General features: G+C 34.5%; 2 protein-coding genes across 4 annotated transcripts; both read right to left on the reverse strand.

The window, feature by feature from the left end:
• Positions 1-8,394: 8,394 nt before the first annotated feature.
• On the reverse strand, positions 8,395-14,411 carry LOC107953296 (protein TIC 100). 2 transcript variants are annotated; one of them, XM_016888549.2, is made up of 11 exons: positions 13,625-14,411; positions 13,219-13,290; positions 12,707-12,796; positions 12,418-12,591; positions 12,054-12,144; positions 11,578-11,640; positions 11,392-11,458; positions 10,472-10,575; positions 10,263-10,389; positions 9,416-10,155; positions 8,395-9,122 (listed from the first exon to the last, which is right to left on the reverse strand). In XM_016888549.2, exons 1-11 carry the CDS (start codon positions 14,272-14,274, stop codon positions 8,709-8,711), a joined length of 2,592 nt encoding a protein of 863 aa, XP_016744038.1. In that variant the 5' UTR covers positions 14,275-14,411; the 3' UTR covers positions 8,395-8,708. The 2 variants fall into 2 exon arrangements, with proteins under 2 accessions (XP_016744038.1, XP_016744039.1); XM_016888550.2 differs by having other exon boundaries at positions 12,707-12,788; positions 13,625-14,407.
• Positions 14,412-16,048: 1,637 nt separating this feature from the next.
• On the reverse strand, positions 16,049-22,327 carry LOC107953295 (protein TIC 100). 2 transcript variants are annotated; one of them, XM_016888547.2, is made up of 11 exons: positions 21,558-22,327; positions 21,151-21,222; positions 20,463-20,552; positions 20,182-20,355; positions 19,832-19,922; positions 19,361-19,423; positions 19,189-19,255; positions 17,994-18,097; positions 17,778-17,904; positions 16,910-17,667; positions 16,049-16,614 (listed from the first exon to the last, which is right to left on the reverse strand). In XM_016888547.2, the coding sequence occupies exons 1-11, from the start codon at positions 22,199-22,201 to the stop codon at positions 16,213-16,215; spliced, it is 2,592 nt and encodes an 863-aa protein (XP_016744036.2). In that variant the 5' UTR covers positions 22,202-22,327; the 3' UTR covers positions 16,049-16,212. The 2 variants fall into 2 exon arrangements, with proteins under 2 accessions (XP_016744036.2, XP_016744037.2); XM_016888548.2 differs by having other exon boundaries at positions 21,156-21,222; positions 21,558-22,283.
• Positions 22,328-22,618: the final 291 nt, after the last annotated feature.

Here is a 22,618-nt window from a genome sequence, read left to right on the forward strand (position 1 = left end):
CGAGTATGGAAAAACTTGGTGTTCCAGTCACCCAATTTCAACCAGTTACACCTCACTTTTTACTTTCAAAGAAGTTCTTCGTGATGAAGTAAACTCTCAAGTTCTTGGCGAAGAGATAAATCCATCTGATTTAAGCAGTAAGAACCAGAGTATTCTTTTTTCCTTTAGATTTTTGCAATTCTTTTGATAAGTTCTCTTTTGCAAGTGGTAATATTACCATAAACATGTTTATTCCACTCCTTAAGTTTATAAGTGAGCTTACCAAGAGAATCAGACATATTACCAGAGAAATCCCAATTTTCTTTCAAAAAACCATCAAAATCATGATGTTTAACCCATCTAGCCAAAAATCTAAAAGGTCTTCCTCGAGGAAGAGAAATACTTGGGTTTAGAACCAAAAGGAGAGGGAGATGATCCGACTTAATCTTTGGAAGGTGAGAAACCATGCTGTTAGGAAAATTACGGATCCAAGCTTAATTTCCCAAAGCACGGTCTAATCTCTCGAACAGAGAGCCCCTATGCCAAGTGAAGGGTGGGCCTCTAAACTCTAAATCATGAAGCTCAGCTGAATCAACAAAGTCACCAAAATGTGGGCATCTCCTACCCCTTGAGAGGCCACTAGATTTCTTAGAGAGGAGAGGATTGCGTTGAAATCACCAATAGTAATCCATGGGTTCTAACTAAGCAGATTAGTAGACCTCAAATCATTCCAAAGAAATTGGTGCGTTTGCCCGTTAGGACTACCATAGACAAAAGAGATGAAAATAGGATGTAAAGAAGACATTTGCCAAACCCGAGTCAAAATGAATTAAGGATGGCTATGGACCACCTCAAGGCGAACGAAATCTCTCCATCCTAGTCAAATACCCTCAGAAAAGCTGATCGTCTCCACGCGGTGAGAATACTGAAATCCTAACTTAGCGATAATGCTGTCATCTTTGGCCCCACTAACTCTCAGTTCAGGCAAACTAACAATATCAAGATTGTACTCCATATTGTATTTTCGAAAATTCTAAGGAATTTAACATTTGCACAACCCTAACAATTCCATGAAAAGATAGTAATATTCATGAAATAAGATAAACATTAGGAGATCATACCTAACTTTCAAGGCCAACATTGCCTTCCGAATTTGAAACTACACCGTCTAGCTCGGCATTCGAACTCTTACTGAGAATTTGAGGAGATAAGAGCTCCGTCATTGCCTTCATAGACTCAGCTGATGGAATACGCGTGTTCCTAGAAGGTTTAAAATGATTCCCTCAACCCCGTAAAGTGAAAGAGGTCTTTCGGTTACTTCAGCTGCCACTGTCTCTAGCACCGCTCCTTCGATCTTTAGGGCATGTTAAATTCGAACCTGAGGCCGAATCCAGGAATTCCATTAATCACGAGCCTGATTTAACCTGTTGATTAGATTGAACATTTTTTAAAAGTTACAGCTGAGTGCTTACCTAGATCAAAATGTATTATGGAATATAGGAACAATGAATCCTTCGGATTCGTCAAACACAAGATTGTAATGCGCTTTAATTTTTTCTAAATCTCTAGCTTCAATATTAGCCTAGTCCCTAGATTCCAAATTGCCTTGAATGCTTACATCATCAATTGAAATATTTCTTTGTAAGCCTTCCTGCTTCGAACCTGCAAAAACAGAAGAGGACAAATTAGAAATGGGTATTTTAGCAATAAGCCCCCTATTTGTTTTAATAAGCCCACCCATCTCTATTGGCCTTTTCCCCATTGACTTATCCAAAGAATCTTTGGGATTTCGGCCCAAACTTTCCACTCCAAAACTGCCCAAGTTATCACTCATAACGGGCCCCCTAGATAAGCCTAACCCCACATTACTACCATGGCCTGCATCAACTAAAGAAACCCCATCTCTTTTTTTATTAACCCTAAGTTTAAAATTTCTTAAGCTAGCAACCACTACAACATTTGATTTTTCCCCTGCAATTCCTCCAACAGACACCTCCGAATCTACACTTGATTCCTTCTCCATCAACGCCAAAAATCTGACCCTAACGGGTTTTTAGTTTGTTTCGCCATAAGCTCCGCTGAAGGATCCCACTTCCCCTGCCGTGATGATTTTTTTTTCTACTAACATCCACTGCCCAAACTCTGATCCCTTCTCTCTACTGTCTAAACCTGTTGTTTCATCATCCATGCTACCCCTCGAGAGGAAAGGCCACCACGTTCGACGAGTCATCATGATATTTATCAGCCATATTTGACAAAATCGCAGGGTTTTTGTCAGTCACAACCGATGGGCATGTCTCATTAACATGCTCGTACTTACCACAAGTGAAACACACTGTCGGAAGAGCTTCATATTCTACACGTTGACAGCACTGTCAACAATAACCAGAAAAATTCGTGTTTGGCCCCCCAAAGATTTTCAAAGTTTTTTAATTAGATTTCTTTTATAGACTTTATAATTTTTTATGATAAATTTAGTAATATTTTTAATTTAATTTGATAAATTAATAGTACCTAAATATTAATTTAGTAAAAATAAAGTAAATAATTATAAAAAGTAAAGTTAAATAATTATAATATCTAACAGAAATTGAGCATTTAATTTAATTTAATTTTTCTAAATTTTAGTCGTTTAATTATCTCAAATTTAAAAATATTAAAATATTAGGCCCAACCATAGGATCGAGCCTACTTTGAATATATATATATCAACCTCCCTTATCAATAATTCTAGCTTCGTTCCACATGGAAGTTCAAGATTGCGAGGTGAAAGGTGTTCAATATTTGTTGGAGTCAAGTTCTTTGGAACAACTTATTCGAAGAAGACTGCAATAGTGCTCACTCTTGGTGTAGTTATATCCAATTGAAAGCCCGTATTGAAAACCTTAAATATACTAAAACAATACATAACCAGCACTATTATTTAAATATCTGATTGAGTTGATGTCACGAGTTAACTGAATACTAACGTTAGAGAAATTATGAAATGTCTTTTTGTATTTAAAATAAAATATATATTTTTGGGTATTTTAGTATTTTTATTTAAATAATAAATAATTTAGATATGATAAGATTTGAACCTATGATGTTTGGGTAGATAAAACTTTAACTTTACCATTCAAATAATGCTTTATCATGAATTTTTTATTTTGTATTTTCTTTTTATTATGCACACTTTATTATCTCTGTCAATTATATATTTATATTTACTATTATTCAAATTCTTGATTGAGTTGGTGTCACGAGTCAATCGAGTACCAACTTGATTAGAGAAATTACGAAAATATCCTTTCATATTTAAAATAATTTATTTTAAGGTATTTTTATCTTTTTATATAAAAGAAGAATAAATAATTTGCATATGGTGAGATTTGGACCCATGACATTTGTGACGACGAAATTTTAATTTTACCACTCAACCAATGTTTTATCATAAAATATTGTATGCATTTTAATTTTATTATGCACTCCATCAATTTTTTATATACTAATAATGTTATTGATTGAGTTGGAGTCACAAGTTAACTCGATATCAACTTTAAGATTGATAACAACACCATGATAAACAATTGTATGTATTTAATATTCTTAATTTGATATATTTAGGTGTTTAAATTTTGTTTGACTTACAATTTAATCCAATTTGTTTCATTTTAATATCGTACATATTGCATGCGTTATCATTATTTAGTCTCAAACCATATGTTTCATTATTTAATATATGTTATTTTTAAACATACTTTTGTATTTTAAATATGTAATTCCCACGTTCATATCACATGAGCTGCAGATCAAAGCTCGTGATCATTGCACACAGAATGCTCTATAGAGGTCAACTTATTAAATGTGACTTGTTTGATCCACATGAACTGGCCCGATTTATGGAACCCATAAAGAAGCCCATGTACTTGAAGCCTCAGTGACCCAGTGAAACACTCTATTAACACTAGAGTTACCAGGGTAATTAGTATAAATCCTAAAAGGATAGGATTGTATAGAGTTTAAATCCCTTAGGACTCTCAATTATAGATAGGCTCTAATCTTGACCATCGGTGTAACTCAATTGGTACTATTTATTTTGGGGGAGCTCAACTATAAATAGAGGCCTTCCCCTTCATCTATAATCATTCAGTTGTAATTCTTTATAGTAATTGAATACTATTGAGAGCATTTACTAAACACTTGGTGTATGTTATTTTTCTGTGGCTTTTTGTTCATTCATAGCTTCTTTTGTCTTTCAAGTTTTCGTCTGTTTTGCTACAGTGCCTTAGAGAATTTTTACAAGAATTATCATTTTCTAAAAGTAAGCTGATTTAGGCAAGATTCAAACTTAAGAAATCGCCTAAAGCCATGTGGTTTGTCAAATTAAAGATCTAGCCCCGTGACACATACGCATGTGATAAAATTTCTAATATATATAGTTGTAACTATATCATTGCAAATTTATGTGGAAAAGAAGGTAAAAGTACCATTGAGGCCCTTGCATTAGGAGTCAGATTGCATTTTGGCCATTATATTAAAAAAAGGACAAATTAGTCTCTGTATATTTGATTAAAGATCAAATTAGTTTTTACTGTAACTGATAGAATAACCAAATAGTGGCATATGGCATGCCACGTGTACATCATGCTCATGTACAACGACCAGTTTTAATAGTAAAAATGGATGAAATTTTTAACAAAAAGACTAATTTACTATTTGATCTAACATATATGAACTAATTTACCTTTTTTTAATATAAAAATTAAAATATAATATAACTTTTAGTACAAGAGTCTTTATAATATTTTTACCATAAAAAGAAAGAAAGGCATGAATAGTGGGGGCTTTGCATCCAATTGTGAAATAGTTAGGAGGGAAATTAAAATGAAGTGAACGATGCATTGGATGATTGGAAACACCATTCATTCAACATATGTTATTCATATGTAATAACTAAGCCAAGTGAACTAATTAGCTCCACCATAAAAGTGACCTGTGTTAAAAGATTAATAGTCACATGCTCAATAATTGCAAATTGGATATATTTTTTTATTGAGATTACGGTATCTATTGTTAGTAGTAGTGATTAATTTTTTTATTGTGAATGTTTTTTAAAAAGGTAAACAGATGGTAATGAAATATGTCTCATTCTTATAAGTAAGTATCGAACCTTTGACTATATAATTAAATAACGAATTGAACAACCACTATACCATACTTCATATTTTTTCAGATGGATATTAAAGTTACTGTTGGCTACTTTGTTAGTTGTACCATTTGAGTTGTTGAAGGTGGTTAACCGTTGGTTCAAGATTTGTTACCCGATTTGAATTATATGAGCCTTGTAAAATATAGTCCAACATTTCATATCCCACATTTTATTTTGTTCACATACATTCTTAATTTAATTCGGTTTGAATTATAGTATATCTTGCTCCCAACTTGTAATTTTAAAGGTTTGAGCTCCATTGTTACAAATGACTTATAAATTTTGCCAAGTGACTGTATTATGGAAAACCAATTAACCGTTAAATCTGTTGGTTTGTGTTTGACACATTAATGCATAAGTTTATATATTTATAATAAATCACATGTTAATTTTATTGGTAAATATTACATCAAGTTGATGAATTGGGACTAAATTGGATAGTTCAAGGCGTGTTGGATATTGTCATGAAGGATAGTTCATTATATATAGTGTATTCATAGAATTCAAATTTTAACAAAATAAAAATCAATAATAAATACTCAACAATTTAGTAAGGATGGAGAGGATGAGTGAGTGGAGAAAATAGATTTCTTAAAAAAAAAAATGAGCCATGGTAATGAATATGGACTTATAGATAGAAAGTGAGGCGTGAGCAATGGTAATAAATCTGAACTTGGCTAAATTTATATCAATATGTGAATAGTTAAGTAATTTATTTTTGTTTGAACTCTTAAAAATTCAGTAAAAATAATTTAAAAAACAAAAGGACTTGGACGTCTCGATATAATCACACGGAAGGAAATTTACTAATTTACACTACACTAGTTATTAATGCCTAATTCTCACATGCGTGAATCCAGCCTTGTAACTTAGGTTCTTATTAATTCAATAAAATATAATTAACTTATAAACAAAGTTGTTTCAAAAAATCTCAAAATTTTCAACAAATATTTCATCAAAATTATTTAAAATAAATAAAATCAATTCAATTTTCAAGGTATAAAATCATATAATCAAGATTTAATTGGAACAAAGATTAAAACTCTAGTCTTATGCTTAAATAATATTTTATTAAAAAGAATGGGCTAACACCCTAATATTTCCTTCACTATATACCCTAAAAAATATTACATGATTACCATTAATGTACACATTTAGACACTTAAGAGTATTAAACATAACACATGTTGTCTGTTGCTGTTCAAATACATTGAATTGGAAAACTTGGGGTTACACTTATCAATAATTAAGGTTGAAATTGAGTGTGGGAGGGATAAATGTTAGGTCCAAATCATCAATGTTTCCTTAGCTTTTCTTGTGCCATTTTTCATAACAAGACAGCATGCAGCACCATTTCTTTTCTGAGTGCTAAATTGACGGTGATGTGAAGTTGATTTCTCAGCAAACAACAGTAGGTTTGGTGTCTTATATTATGTGCTGAATTCTTCATTAGCGATTTTGACACCTTCACCATTAATTTTGTATTCGGTTATGCATTATAATTACATTGAATTTGTATCAAATTATAAAATAAAAATTTAAAGGTTAAATTGTTTTTTTTTTAATTTTTTTTATACTTTATATATTTGAAATTTAGTCTCCTACTTTTTATTTAAAACACTTGTCAAGTTATTATCACTATTAAAATTCTTCTATTCAATTATTTCTTGTGACATTTCAAATTAAAAAAAATATTCACTTGATAGTCAAATAATAATAAAAATAATGTTGAAATACTTATTAGGATTTTTTTCTTAAAAACACCCATTCAAAATTGTCATGATAATTTTTTTTGTTGGAATAGTATTCTTAAGAAAAATTAGGGTTAGCATTTTGATTGAAAGAGTTAACAATATTAACTATTTAAACTAACTAATGGCTAGGGGTGAGCGTTTGATCGAATCAAGTGAAAAATTTTGAGTTGAGTCCTATTTTATCATCCTAACTTGATTTGAATTTTTTTTTAAATTGAGTCGAATGAAATGAAATTCATGTCGAGTGAAATTGTTCGAGTTAAATTAAAAAATTAAACATTTCAAATTAAAATTTTGTTATAGTATAACTAGTTCCATGTTAGAGCACATAAATTTGAAACTATATATATTTGAAAACTTTTTCAAAGCAAAATAAATAAATAAACTTTAATACGATAAACTTAATAATTAGTTAACTTATTTAGGTCTCAAATTTATTGTTTTAGAAAATTTTTAAAATTTTAACTTTGTTTATATATTTTTTAGAATTTTTTAAAATATATATATTTTTTAAATTTTTATAAATATTTTAAATTTTTGAAAATTGTTTTGAATTTTTTTTTGTAATTTTTGTTGAGAGACCAATTTGTTCATTTTCAAAATTGACAGGGAGAAAATGAGTATTTACACCAATTTGTTATTAGAATTGTAAAATTTAACTCGACTCGAACTTGAAACTCGAAATATTTATTCAAGTTTACTTGAAAAAATCCAACAATATTTTTTCAACTCGAAATTCAAATTTTTATTTTATTTTTTAAATCAAATCGAGTTTTTCTCGCCCCTACTAATGGCATTATAAAAGTAAAGAGACCAAATTATGTCAGAAACTAAAGCATTTAAGTTAAATCTCAAGTTTCTTACATAGTCTAGGGGCCAAAATTAAAATTTGACCATTGTCTTAGTGAAAAAAAAGAAGAAGAAGAAGAAGCAAAGTAAACCTAAAAGAAAGAAAAATCCATGTGTTAGCCTCTACGACTTTTAAGGCATTCAAATTATATATCACGATATTAACTATTGAGGCTCATTACAAAATATAGGGACCATATTATGTTAAAAATTGAAGTATAGAGTAAATATCATATTTAAAAATTATAGAACAACCAAAATTAAAACTTAACTATTTTCTAAAATGTAAAAAGAAAAAAAAAGCTTCACTATGAAAGTGGCACGTGTCGAAAGAGGAAGAAAAAAAAATTAGTTAACAATATTAACTATTGAGACTAATTAATAACATTATAAAATATAGGGACCAAATTATATTAGAAATTAATTTATAAAGTAAACATCAAATTTAAACATATTATAATGACTAAAATTAAATTTTAACCATTTTCTAAAATGTAAAAAAAAAAGCAGCTTGATGATGAAAATGCCACCTGTCAAAAGGTCCTTTGGATCTATAACTAGATAAAATTCGAATGTTTATGCTCAAAATTTGCTTTGAGAGTTTTCAATGCTAATCAAACATAAAAAAAATCACTTGAATAAAATTTAAATTCCAAATGATTTTCGAGTATAAATTATCCGATTAATCAAAGCTAAAAATTACATGAAATTCCGGTTAATCATTCCCCCCAGGCCTGAATGAAAGCATCGAAGGAATATGTCATCTGGGCTTTTTCTTTTATAGGAGAAAATGCTCAAAATGCTTTTTCAATGTTTAACTTTGACGTTATTTTTCTTTCTAAGTGCATACTTTAAAATTAAGATTGGCCAAAAAACCAATCAAATGCAACCTTAACAAAGAATGACCCTCGTAGGTGCAATCATTCAAGTTCCTACTATGAGGCTCCATGCCTTTCAGTATCCGCGTATGATTCCAAATAACAAACCGGAATATGCAAAGATAAGATGCTGTCTGAATATTTCTTTGGTGCAGCATGCAGCTCAGAACGGTTAAGATTTCCAGGTTGTCTTACACGGCTTCTGGTAGTAGTTGAAGGACATGATAAGATCTTACATAAGGAGTGTAACTGAGACTTCTTTCCACTAGATTGGTTTTGTGGTTGATACTTCTGATGATCTTGCTTGAATGCCCTCAACCTTCCTTTGTGGCGTAGCACCAAAGGGAAACTGACCGAATCAGTTGTTTTCAATGGATCACTGGCGCTTTCCACACTTGACGAAGGATGGGATTTTAGTGGTAATCTACGTTGTTTCAATGCTAAAATTGATTCTCGCAATGTAGATGGAACCTGTAAAGCGAAAGATGATAAATATTGAAATCCGCAATATAAAAGCAAGGCAACCTCCGAAAGAATACCTATTCAATTAGCCTAAAGGATTGTGAAAACAAACAGAATAGGCATAAATGGTCATTTCAGTTACAATCTGATATCAGAATAAAGGCTTTTCAGACAAATTCCCTATTCATCAAAGAGCAAAGGCTTCACCTTCATAGACCAATTTTTTCTCCACAAGCAAATCAGAGTTAGAACAGAAATGAGAACAAAACATGGAAATAAAAATGAATTGTATAAGAACTTACCACCGAAACAAGGCTGCAAGAAGCAAACAATGAAGATGAAGAGAATGGAGGCTCCCTAGGCTTCTTTTCCTTCCGATTGCCAGCAACAGATCCAAAACTGGAAGGTGTAACATCATCATCATCCTCCTCTTCCTCTTCCTCTCCGTCTTCCTCTTCATCGACAACTTTGTCAACATCATCTTTGGGAATGGCTTTGTCCTCTAGGTTAGCCACCAGAGAAGTATCTTCTTCATCCTCCAGCAATCCCATTTCCATCTTCTTCTCCTCCTCTTTTTCTTTCTTCTTTAGTTCTTCATCCATGTCCTCAATGGCCTCTTCTAAACACAGTTCAGCCTCTATAAGATCAAGTTCCTTTTCAATAAGCTTCATCTTCAACTCACCAGCCTTCTTTTTCTCTTCAGTCCACTTTTCTAGTTTATCAAATCCCGGCTTCAACGCATTTTCTATTGCCGTTATTAGACGCTTCCATATATTATCCCTTTTTTGAATCACTTCCCGTCCATAGAACTCATCAAATCCAAGGGGCAGGAACTTAGCCTTCTTTGGATCAATCTCTTCACCTTCTTTCAGAGGTGGCTGCCAAAATAATCGGACACCATGTTCCTCATCCTCAATGTAATTGATCAATTGTCCAGTTGGGGTATGCAAAATGAGTGGGTCTTCAGTATATATTAGCTTTGACGGATCTTCAGGATCAGGTTCCGGTTCTTTGTTGATAAGTACAAATTCAGGAGTCTCATCTGATCAAGAAAATGTAAACATCCATTTAAAAAAACCAAAAAAGAAAAGGATTCTTCATATCACTTTTGGAGACTAAGAAATAGTAACAGAAGCGAATAAAGAATACCTTTCGACCACCAATATTCAAGCTCTGCAGGCATAGGTAACCTCAGGGGAGCTTTATAAAATGAGTTCAGCCACATTTCTCTTTCCTGATCAACTTCATGCACATATGTCTTCCAATAATCAGGAACCTGCCAACAAACATACTTATTTCTTCTCCCTTTTCATAATTGTGGAAAGAATCCACCACGCAAAAGAAAAGCTTTTACTTACTTCGTAGAACTGATTGATAAAGCCTGGTGCCATCCACACATCTTCCTCCTCATAGAAATAGGGGTGTTGAGGATCACCATAAGGGCCCCTCTCTTCCCTAACCACTATACGTGCAAACCAAGATAAAAAGTCAATATTATATAAGGTTAATGTTTAAAATTGTCAGTGATTAAATGTAAAAAGGCATAGGGATTCCGAAGTATCATGTAGAGGGTAAATCCAACAGAGAAAGTCATCCATTCAAATTTCAGAGTATAGTCAAGTCAGGCCTTCCGCAATGAGGAACATCCGACATGACAAACTGCACTTGAACTTCAAATCTATTCTAGAGGACCCATTAAACAAATTATACAAAACAGTCAACAAGAGGCCCCTTGAATCTCCAAAGAACTTCCTTTTGCATTCAATAAACAGATAAGCAGAAGATTGTGAGGGAGGCTTTTAGCAACAATAACACTTATAAGCTATAACCCATATTCATCTCTAAATATGAGTGTGTACAACTTCAAAAGATTCAGCTTCATCACAAGCCAAAAAGTTGACTTATTCAGTTGCTGCAAGGTACAAAGTTCAGCCACTTCTATTTTCCTTTTTGTTTTCTTCTCTTTCTGTTTCTTACTCTAGCATAGCTCTACAGCCATGATCTAATTAGCACATGCTTGAAACATTGGCATGATTGACACTAGGGGACACAACTCTCATGTCAACCATATCAGACACTTGTAGGGACAACCATAAGAGAAAATTATATGTCAAATATACCTGAACAAGTCGAATTTTAAAGATGTTATGCATTTTTTGTTGAAGAAACTTGCACAGAGATCTATCTTGTTTCCATATATAAAATCTTAAAAGTTACTGTGTCAAACAAGATTTTGTGGTTATGCAAATCTAATAGTTAATAAAGCAAGACTACATACTTCCATCTGGCTTATTAAGAAACATCCGAGCCTTAGCAGCAGCAACCTCTGCAATACCAGCATGCATCTGAAAAACTGCAATATCAGAGAAATGCCATAATATAGAATTTATTCCAATCCCACTCCCCCCCCCCCCGGAAACTTCATTTTGAACTATTTATTAAGTAGGAAACAAATTGAGAATACCGCTGAAATGTTCTCATCACAACCATCTAAATCCTCCAATAACTCTCCAAAATAGAATCTACCCTGCACCGTTACAAATTATGGAACACAAAAGCAGTCAAGCACTTTTATAAGACAATTTGAGTAGCAGAAATGGTTCATACAACAAGTGAAAAATAATATATCATATGTGCATGTAATATAGTATCAACCATTAACCAAATAGAACGATGAATGTTTTGCATTCTCTTAAAACCATTATATCGTAGCATCTTTCTTTTGAAAAAATATTGTACAAATTTCCTACTTTTCAACTTTTATGTTACTAGAAAGCATTATTTTAAAGAAAACTGAGGCCTATAAAGCAGAGGCAAAAACTTGGGTGCAGCAACACATACAAAATTTTATGTAAAATAAATCCACACCTTCATGGAAGAAATGGATTCAATTACACAAATTGAGAATCAAACAGAACAGTTTATATTTTAAGCACATACATAGATGGTGCGCTCATTGACTTCATATACACCACACCCATGCATTCTGCCATGCTTCCACTGGCCAGCATAGCGGTATCGACCCTTCTCCCTGAAACAGAAATGATTGTCCTCTTAACACCACAAATTGAGATACATGCCTACTAAAGTCTCAAAAGTTCGGCAGAAAAAGTAAGATACAAGTGCCTTGCATGATACAATGTAAATGCTCAATATGTGCATGTGCAGATAGGACAATTGGGTAGGATTAGGAAAAGCAACATGCATATGATCAAAAATAAAAATAAAAGAAGGCAGATTCAAATGCAATGACAAAAATAATAACAAGACAGAAAGAAATAGAATATTTGACGGAGAAACATACGGTTTTCTGCCAAAATGTTTGAGCCATATATCACTCTCATAAAATGGTATTTCATATTGCCCATCCGCCAGGCGAATGCTATCCTCAACATCCATCTCTAACCATTCTTTATCTTCTGGAGTCATGAAATCTCTTGATATTATTTTCCCTTCAGCTCGCATTTTTGCTTCAAGCCTAGAAAAATGGGAAAATTCCAACTTCATTGTATCATTTATAATCAATTGCTGAGATTGTAAAACCTATGCTATAATATAAGTGCATCATAAATAGTTCACAAATTGTTACGTACTTGGAACCTGGCACAGGTTCTATATCAGGTATATCAACTTCAACAACCCCATGACCTTCCATATTGTTTTGCAACCATTCACCTTCATACCTATAAAAGGAAGCATCATGTAAATTTTTTCTTTAAAAAAAGCATAAGCAGCTCAGAAGTACTTGATGCAACTTAGCCCAATATGGAACGATTTCTAGACCCATAAAACAGAGGAAAATGAAATATTTAAAGAGCACTCTGGGTTGAATAGTGCAGACGCTGTCATTTCAATCCTAACAGTGTTGTCAAGACTCGAGTCACTAGAGCCCACAACGTAGGGAGTTTGATATAGTCTAGCACCTTGGTGCTTGACATCACTAACTCGTATAACTACAAACAATCTTATCTACATGTTTAAGGGTCCTTCAATGCAGGATGGTACTAGAACATAGGTATGAAGAAAGAAGAAAACAGCATTATGATAAAGTGAAGAAATACACATACACAAGAAATCAAGACTGAAGTGTCAAGCATTGACAAACCTGACCAGCCCCTGTTCTGCAACATAAACACCTTTGCCATGAGCCAAATCATCCCAAACCGTGCCTTCATACCTTAAACAAAATGCAGAATGACTATAATGAGTAATCAAACAAGTCAAAGCAAAACCAGAATCAGGCATACCGTTACCCGGAACTTCAAACATGTCAAAGGCAAACTACTGGATTAAAAACGAGTGGAGGACTGACTTTCAACACAAAGCCACAATTTTGCTTCGTGCAATTGACCAAGTTCAAACTTATCCAAATGCACATTTAGCTACCTCATTTACAAACTCCCCAATCCTAAATAAACTACCATACTGCAATTAAGTAATTGCATGCCTTAACAAGACAAATAGTAACAAAATGAGGGAAAAGAGTGAGAGAGAGAGTCGGTTTAACGTACAAGCTTCCATCAGGGAAAATGTAGCTGACCCAATTGAGAAACTCCTCAATCCTATCCAACTCTTCAATAACTGCTTTGGGGTTCGAAATATCATAATGATTGTCCGGTATAGCCGGATAAGACTTCCGATAAGGAACATAAAACGGGGCAATCCCCGGGTCCCGGCCCTCCTTAATCTCATCCCTCACAATTTCCCAATCTTCCTCATCAGCCCAAACCGGGTCCCAACCGGGTTTGGTCATCTCCAGCGGAGCATCCACCCAATACTCCTTCAAATCTTCTTCCCGCCAATTCTCGGGGTCTGGTGGAAAATCCCATAAGTCTTCGAAGTAAACGTAGTCTTCGTCTTCTTCCTCTTGGATCCTCTTGATTCTCTTGCTCTCCAGCACCCGAGTGTACCTGCGGATGTTGGTTTCAGGGGTGTTTACGGTTTCAGGTGGGGCCTCTCCGGGCCGGGTGTAAGTGAGGGTTTCGGAATCGGATTCCTCGATGTAGTCGTCAGAGGAATAGGAGGAGTAGTCGGAGTCGGAGTCGGAGTCTGGGTATTGCTGTTGCGACTCAGTAAGTTGTTGTGCTTGTTCTTCTTCTTCATCATCCTCTTCTGGGTCTTGTGACTCAGTGAGTAGTTGTTGTTCCTCTTCGTTCGACATTGTTTTGCAGTAGAAAGAAGGGAGAGGTTGAAGAAGATAAGGTAGAGAATGTTAAGAAGAAAAGGAACGTTAGGATTGAAGACAGCGGTTTATCATTTCAAAAGGGTTTTGGGCGTTTTGGCCTTTTCCATGTCTTTTAAGTGATTTTTGTGGTACCTGTGTTTGCTTTCTATTTTCATTTTGGTAAGTATTGACAAATGATATTTTTTTTCATGTGAATTTGGTAGATAATAATATTTCACTATTTTTAAAATGTTTAACTTTAAATTTAATGCATTTTCTTAATTTTATCTTAATTTTAAATTTTTAAAAATTTTAAAAATTAAAAATTATTAAATGTTTGAAAAAAAAAACATAGAAATTAAAATTTGGCGGGTGAAACAAAAACATGAAATGGATCGATACAAGGGTAGTATTTCAGGGAAGGAGGCACTAACAATTTCAGGGTTCTAGATAAAATTCTCCACACCTTTTTCTTAGGTTATCAAAGGTTAAATTTTTATATTGAACTTAAACAGATAAACTTTTATAGTGCATCATCCATTGCTTATGAACTCATTTACTAAACTTTTGGGCTAGAATTATTGAAGAATCATATTTGACACTCTTTTGATGGATGTATCTTTATTTATATATTTATATGCTTAATTATTGAATTTAAATTGCTAGACTATCCAACAGAAACCTCCATTGTTGGATTTAAATTGCTAGCTGGGTATATTTATGTTGACTGCACTGACAGTAGAAAGCAAATTTCTATCTCCATATCAACTATCAACACTAAGCATATCATTGCTTGAAGTTACTGTACACAACTTCTCTAGATAAAGCAAGCGTTAGAGATCACTATGGTGTTAAACAAAGTGTTGCAACATTTGACAACACAAGTACAATAAACATTTCAAAGAATAATATATTGTACCTACGCAAATGATTATGAGCCTCCAAGTGTTAGATGTCATGTTGATTCTTCAAAATTGCAAAAGTGATGGAGTTTTATGGTGATTTAATTATTAGTATTCGTTATTTTTAGACCACAATATTTGCTGAGGAGTCTTTGTACTTATAGCACATGATTATGAACGTCCAGATACCATGTTGGTTCTTCAAGATTGGAGAAGTAATGGAGTTTTATGGTGTTTAAACATTAATTTTCGTTGCATTTGGACCTCAATATTTGCTGAGGAGTCTTGAGCTTCAGATGCACAGTTTGCAGAAGTGATGGAATTTTATGGTGGTTTAAACAAATATTCTTGACTTGAAATGCAAGGGAATTTTACTTTAAACATCAATCTTGAGATTGCTCCATTTACCATGTTTACTTGATAAAAGAATAAAACCAATTCTCATGATTCATATTCGGTTGTTAATGTTCAAAATTTGATACGAATACGAATCAAAGTCAAGCTCAAATATTAAAGCTCATGTGATAGCTCAACTTGCTGTAAATCACAAAGTAGAATTCAAATTTGATTTCCAATATTCAAAAAACCTTCAAGCCAAACCCAAATATCTTCCAAGAGTATAAACTTTTCCCATTTGCACTCCTAGCCACAGCACTCCCAATGTGAAATTTTACATGAAAATAAAACCAATAGGACCAAAAGTATTGAAGTTGATCATTCACCCCAAATCCCAATTGCCTGAATGAAACTTTCGTTGATCCTTCAACTTTCTTATAAGAATCAAAGCATCCAAGAAATATTCCAGATGAGATTTTGCCAATGGTCTAGGCTTTTTCTTTGCATAGGAAAAAATGTGCCAAAGCCCAAAATGATTTTTCAATGTCTTAACTTTGACGTTACTTTTCTCTGTTTTCAAAAAATAAAAGCTAAGTGTATACTTTAAATTAAGATTGGCCAAAAAAGCAATCAAATGCAACCTCAACAAAGACTCTGACCCTCGTAAGTGCAATCATTCAAGTTCCTACAATGAGGCTCAATGCCTTTTAGTATCTGGGTATGATTCCAAATAACAAACCGGAATATGCAAAGATAAGATGTCTGAATATTTCTTCGGTGCAGCATGCAGCTCAGAACGGTTAAGATTTCCAAGTCGTCTTACACGACTTCTGGTAGTAGTTGAAGGACATGATAAGATCTTGCATAAGGGGTGTAACTGAGACTTCTTTCCACTAGATTGGTTTTCTGGTTGAAACTTATGATGATCTTGCTTGAATGCCCTCAACCTTCCTTTGTAGCCTAGCACAAAAGGGAAACTGACCGAATCAATTATTTTCAATGGATCACTGGCGCTTTCCACACTTGACGGAGGATGGGATTTTAGTGGTAATCTACGTTGTTTCAGTGCTAAAATTGATTCTCGCAATGTAGATGGAACCTGTAAAGCAAAAGATAGTAACTATTGAAATCTGCAATATAAAAGCAATGCAACTTCCAAATGACTACCCATTCAATTAGCATAAAGAATTGTGAAAATAAACAGAATAGACATTAATGGTCATTTCGGTTACAATCTGATAACGGAATAAAGGCTTTTCAGACAAATTCCCTATTAGTCAAAGAGCAAAGGCTATACCTTCATAGACCATTTTTTCCTCCACATGCAAATTACAGAGTTAGAACAGAAATGAGAACAAAACATGGAAATAAAATTGAATTGTATAAGAATTTACCGCTGAAACAAGGCTGCAAGAAGCAAACGACAATGAAGATGAAGAGAATGGAGGCTCCCTAGGCTTCTTTCCCTTCTGATCAGCAGCAACAGATCCAAAACTGGACTGTGTAACATCATCATCATCATCCTCTTCGTCTTCATCTTCGTCTTCGTCTTCCTCTCCATCTTCCTCTTCATCAACAACTTTGTGAACATCTTTGGGAATGGCTTTTTCCTCTTGGTTAGCCACGACAGAAGTACCTTCTTCATCCTCCAGCAAACCCATTTCCATCTTCTTCTCCTCCTCTTTCTCTTTCTTCTTTAACTCTTCATCCATGTCTTCAATGGCCTCTTCCAAACACAGTTCAGCCTCTATAAGATCAAGTTCCTTTTCAATAAGCTTCATCTTCAACTCACTAGCCTTCTTCTTCTCTTCAGTCCACTTTTCTAGTTTATCAAATCCTGGCTTCAACGCATTTTCTATTGCCGTTATTAGACGCTTCCATATATTATCCCTTTTTTGAATCACTTCCCGTCCATAGAACTCATCAAATCCAAGGGGCAGGAACTTAGCCTTCTTTGGATCAATCTCTTCACCTTCTTTCAGAGGTGGCTGCCAAAATAATCGGACACCATGTTCCTCGTCCTCAATGTAATTGATCAATCGTCCAGTTGGGGTATGCAAAATGAGTGGGTCTTCAGTATATATTAGCTTTGACGGATCTTCAGGATCAGGTTCCGGTTCTTTGTTGATAAGTACAAATTCAGGAGTCTCATCTGATCAAGAAAATGTAAACATCCATTTAAAAAAAACCAAAAAAGAAAAAGAATTTTTGATATCCCTTTCGGAGACTTAAGAAATAATAACTGAAGCGAATAAAGAATACCTTTCGACCACCAATATTCAAGCTCTGCAGGCATTGGTAACCTAAGGGGAGCTTTATAAAATGAGTTTAGCCACATTTCTCTTTCCTGATCAACTTCATGCACGTATGTCTTCCAATAATCAGGAACCTGCCAAGTGCCAACTAACATACTTATTTTTTCTCCCTTTTCATTATTACAGGAAGAATCCACCATGCAAAAGAAAAGCTTTTACTTACTTCGTAGAACTGATTGATAAAGCCTGGTGCCATCCACACATCTTCCTCCTCATAGAAATATGGATGTTGAGGATCACCATAAGGACCTCTCTCTTCCCTAACCACTATGCGTGCAAGTCAAGATTATATAAGGTTAATGTTTAAAATTGTCAGTGATTAAATGTAAAAAGGCATAGAGATTAGGGATTCCAAAGTACCATGTAGAGGGTAAATCCAACAGAAAAAGTCATGCATTCAAATTTCAGATAACAAATTATACAGAACAGTCATCAAGAGGCTCCATGAATCTCCAAAGAGCTTCCTTTTGCTCCCAATAAACATATAAGCAGAAGACTTCGAGGGAGGTTTTAGCATCGATAACTTATAGCCCATATTCATCTCTAAATATAAGAATCTACAACTTCAATATAGTCACCTTCATCACAAGTCAAAATGTTGACTTATCCAGTTACCACAAGGTACAAAATTCAGCCACTTCTATTTTCCTTTTAGTTTCCTCTCTTTCCGTTTCTTAATCGAGCATAGCTCTACAACCATGATCTATATAGCACAAGCTTGAACATTGGTTGGCATGATTGACACTAGCGGAGAGAACTCTTGTGTCAACCATAACAGATGCTTGTAGGGACAATTATAAGAGAATTACGTCAAATATACCTCATGCATTTTTGTCGAAGAAACTTGCAGTGTTGAGAACGTGGGGATAGGACCAAGTCACTGGGTGATTAACAGGAACGCTGGAAGCGATGGCCTTCCCTTTATCACTATTCCTAGAATGACCTATGGTGATTGATGATCAACTCATCGAAGGGAGACTGAAACCTTTAGGGCTCATTTAGAGAGAGACCTAGATCTCTTAAAAAATAGATAGAAATTCTGCTTATGTTTTTATTCTCCAATAAGTCCTTAAATAGGGATTAATTACATAAAACTATGTTTCTAGAAGGAAATAAAACAACTAAATCCTAATAATCAAAAATAGCTTAAAACAAACTAAACCCAAAGTAAAAGTGACGTAAAATCGCTTTAAAGACTTAGACGGATGCCTTTTTCCTCTTAAATATGCAACCAATAAAAGTGTCCACAACACACAGAGATCTATCATGTTTCTATGTATAAACTCATAGAAGTTACTGTGTCAAACAAGATTTTGTGCCTATTCAAATCTAATAGTTAATAAAGCAAGACTACATACTTCCATCTGGCTTATTAACAAACATCCGAGCCTTAGCAGCAGCAACCTCTGCAATACCAGCATGCATCTGAAAAAAATACAATGTCAGAGAAATACCATAATATAGAATTTACTCCCCCCCCCCCAACTTCATTTTGAACTATTTATTAAGTAGAAAAAAATCTAAGAATACCGCTGAAATGTTCTCATCGCAACCATCTAAATCATCCAATAGCTCTCCAAAATAGAATCTACCCTGCACCATTACAAATTATGGAATACAAAAGCAGTCAAGCACTTTTATAAGAGAGTCTGAGTAGCTGAAATGGTTCATACAACAAGTAAAGAATAATATATTATGTGTGTGTATATATATAGTATCAACCACCAACCAAATTGATCGATGAATGTGTTGCATTCTCTTAAAACCATTATATCTTAGCATCTTTCTTTTGAAAAATATTGAATAAATTTTCTATTTTTCAACTATTATGTTACTAGAAAGCATTATTTTTAAAGAAAACTGAGGCCTATAAAGTAGAGGGCAAAACTGAGCTGCAGCAACAATTATTGAATCTTATGTACACTACATCTTCATGGAAGAAATGGATTCAATTACACAAATTCAGACTCAAACAAAATGGTTTATATTTTAAGCACATACATAGATGGTGCGCTCATTGACCTCATATACACCACACCCATGCATTCTGCCATGCTTCCACTGGCCAGCATAACGGTATCGACCCTTCTCCCTGAAACAGAAATGTTTGTCTTCATAACACCACAATTGAGAGATATGCCCGCTAAAGTCTCAAAAGTTTGGCAGAAAAAGGTACAAGTGCCTCGCATGATACAACGTAAATGCTCAATATGTGCACGTGCAGATTGGACCATTGAGTAGATTAGGAAAAGCAACATGCACATGATCAAAAATTAAAATGAGGCAGATTCGAATGCAATGACGACAATAATAAGACAGAAAGAAATAGAATACTTGATAAAGAAACATACGGTTTTCTGCCAAAATGTTTGATCCATATATCACTCTCATAAAATGGTATTTCATATTGCCCATCCGCCAGGCGAATGCTATCCTCAACATCCATCTCTAACCATTCTCTATCTTCTGGAGTCATGAAATCTCTTGATATTATTTTCCCTTCAGCTCGCATTTTTGCTTCAAGCCTAGCAAAATGGGAAAATTCCAACTTCGTTTATAAATCCATTGCTGAGATTGTGAAACCTATACTATAACAAAGTGCATCATAAATAGTTCACAAATTGTTACATACTTGGAACCTGGCACAGGTTCTATATCAGGTATATCAACTTCAACAACCCCATGACCTTCCATGTTGTTTTGCAGCCATTCACCTTCATACCTATAAAAGGAAGCATCTTGTAATTTTTTTTCAGCTCAAAAGTACTTGATGCAACTTATTAGTCCAATACAGAACAATTTATGGAACCATAAAAGAGAGGAAAATGAAATATTCAAAGAGCAATCTCAGGGTTGAATAATGCAAACGTGACAATTTCAATCCTGCCAATGTTGTCAAGGGCACAAGGTGCACTCAAGTCACTAGAGCCACGCAGGTAAGGAATTTGATATTGTCCACTTTTTTTATTTATAATAATAATAATAATAAAAGAAATGGAAGAGTACTTCAATTGGGCAAGCTTCTATTTGCACCTACCGCCATACAAGAAAGCACACCTAGGTGCACCAGCCACCAGGTATGTGACTGATCTAATGTGCCTTGCCCGAAAGGGTCTCATTGCTTTTATACCCTAGCACCTCAGTGCTTGACATCACTGACTCCTACAACTACAAACAATCTTATCTGCATGTTTAAGGATCCTTCGATCCAGGATGGTACGAGAACATATGTATGAAGAAAGCAGAAAACAGCATTATGATAAAGTAAAGAGATACAAACATTCAAGAAATCAAGACTGAAGAGTTAAGCATTGAAAAACCTGACCAGCCCCTGTTCTGCAACATAAACACCTTTTCCATGAGCCAAATCATCCCAAACCGTGCCTTCATACCTTAAACAAAATGCAGAATGACTATAATGAGTAATCAAACAAGTCAAAGGAAGACAAGAACCAGGCATACCATTACCCGGAACTTCAAACATGTCAAAAGCAAACTACTGGGTTAAAAACGAGTGGAGGACTGACTTTCAACATAAAGCTACAATTTTGCTTCGTGCAATTGACCAAGTTCAAACTTATCCAAATGCACATTTAGCTACCTCATTTGCAAACTCCCCAGTCCTAAATAAACTACCATACTGCAATTAAGTAATTGCATGCCTTAACAAGACAAATAGTAACAAAATGAGGGGAAAAGAGTAAGAGAGAGAGTCGGTTTAACATACGAGCTTCCATCAGGGAAAATGTAGCTGACCCAATTGAGAAATTCCTCAATCCTATCCAACTCTTCAATAACGGCTTTGGGGTTTGAAATATCATAATGATTGTCCGGTATAGCCGGATAAGGCTTCCGATAAGGAACATAAAACGGGGCAATCCCCGGGTCCCGGCCCTCCTTAATCTCATCCCTAACAATTTCCCAATCTTCCTCATCAGCCCAAACCGGGTCCCAACCGGGTTTGGTCATCTCCAGCGGAGCATCCACCCAATACTCCTTCAAATCCTCTTCCCGCCAATTCTCGGGGTCTGGTGGAAAATCCCATAAGTCTTCAAAGTAAACGTAGTCTTCGTCTTCTTCCTCTTGGATCCTCTTGATTCTCTTGCTCTCCAGCACCCGAGTGTACCTGCGGATGTTGGTTTCGGGGGTGTTTACAGTTTCGGGTGGGGCCTCTCCGGGTCGGGTGTAGGTGAGGGTTTCGGAATCAGATTCCTCGATGTAGTCGTCAGAGGAAGAGGAGGAGTAGTCGGAGTCGGAGTCGGAGTCTGGGTATTGCTGTTGCGACTCAGTAAGTTGTGGTGCTTGCTCTTCTTCTTCATCATCTTCTGGGTCTTGTGACTCAGTGAGTTGTTGTTCCTCTTCGTTCGACATTGCTTTGCAGTAGAAAGAAGGGAGAGGTTGAAGAAGATAAGGTAGAGAATGTTAAGAAGAAAAGGATCGTTAGGATTGAAGACAGCGGTTTATCATTTCAAAAGGGTTTTGGGCGTTTTGGCATTTTCCATGTCTTTTAGTGATTTTTGTCCTTTCAATTTTGGGTAAATGTAATTTTTGGTATCTAGATTTAATTTTGATGTTGATTTTGGTAATTATGTTTTTTTTGTTAATTTGATAAAAAGGATTATTTTAAAAGTCAATTATGGATTTAGGTCGATTTTTTTAAATTTAGGAAAATAGATCAATTTTTGAGAAAAAAAACTGAAAATGTGTCCTCTAGTAAACTTTTTTTTGCTGAGATAGCAACCAAGAGAAGCATTTTCTGCTATGGTGGCAGCCATGAGGCTGAAAGCA

This window comes from Gossypium hirsutum, chromosome A07 (assembly GCF_007990345.1).
Source record: "Gossypium hirsutum isolate 1008001.06 chromosome A07, Gossypium_hirsutum_v2.1, whole genome shotgun sequence".
NCBI classification, from domain to species: domain Eukaryota; kingdom Viridiplantae; phylum Streptophyta; class Magnoliopsida; order Malvales; family Malvaceae; genus Gossypium; species Gossypium hirsutum.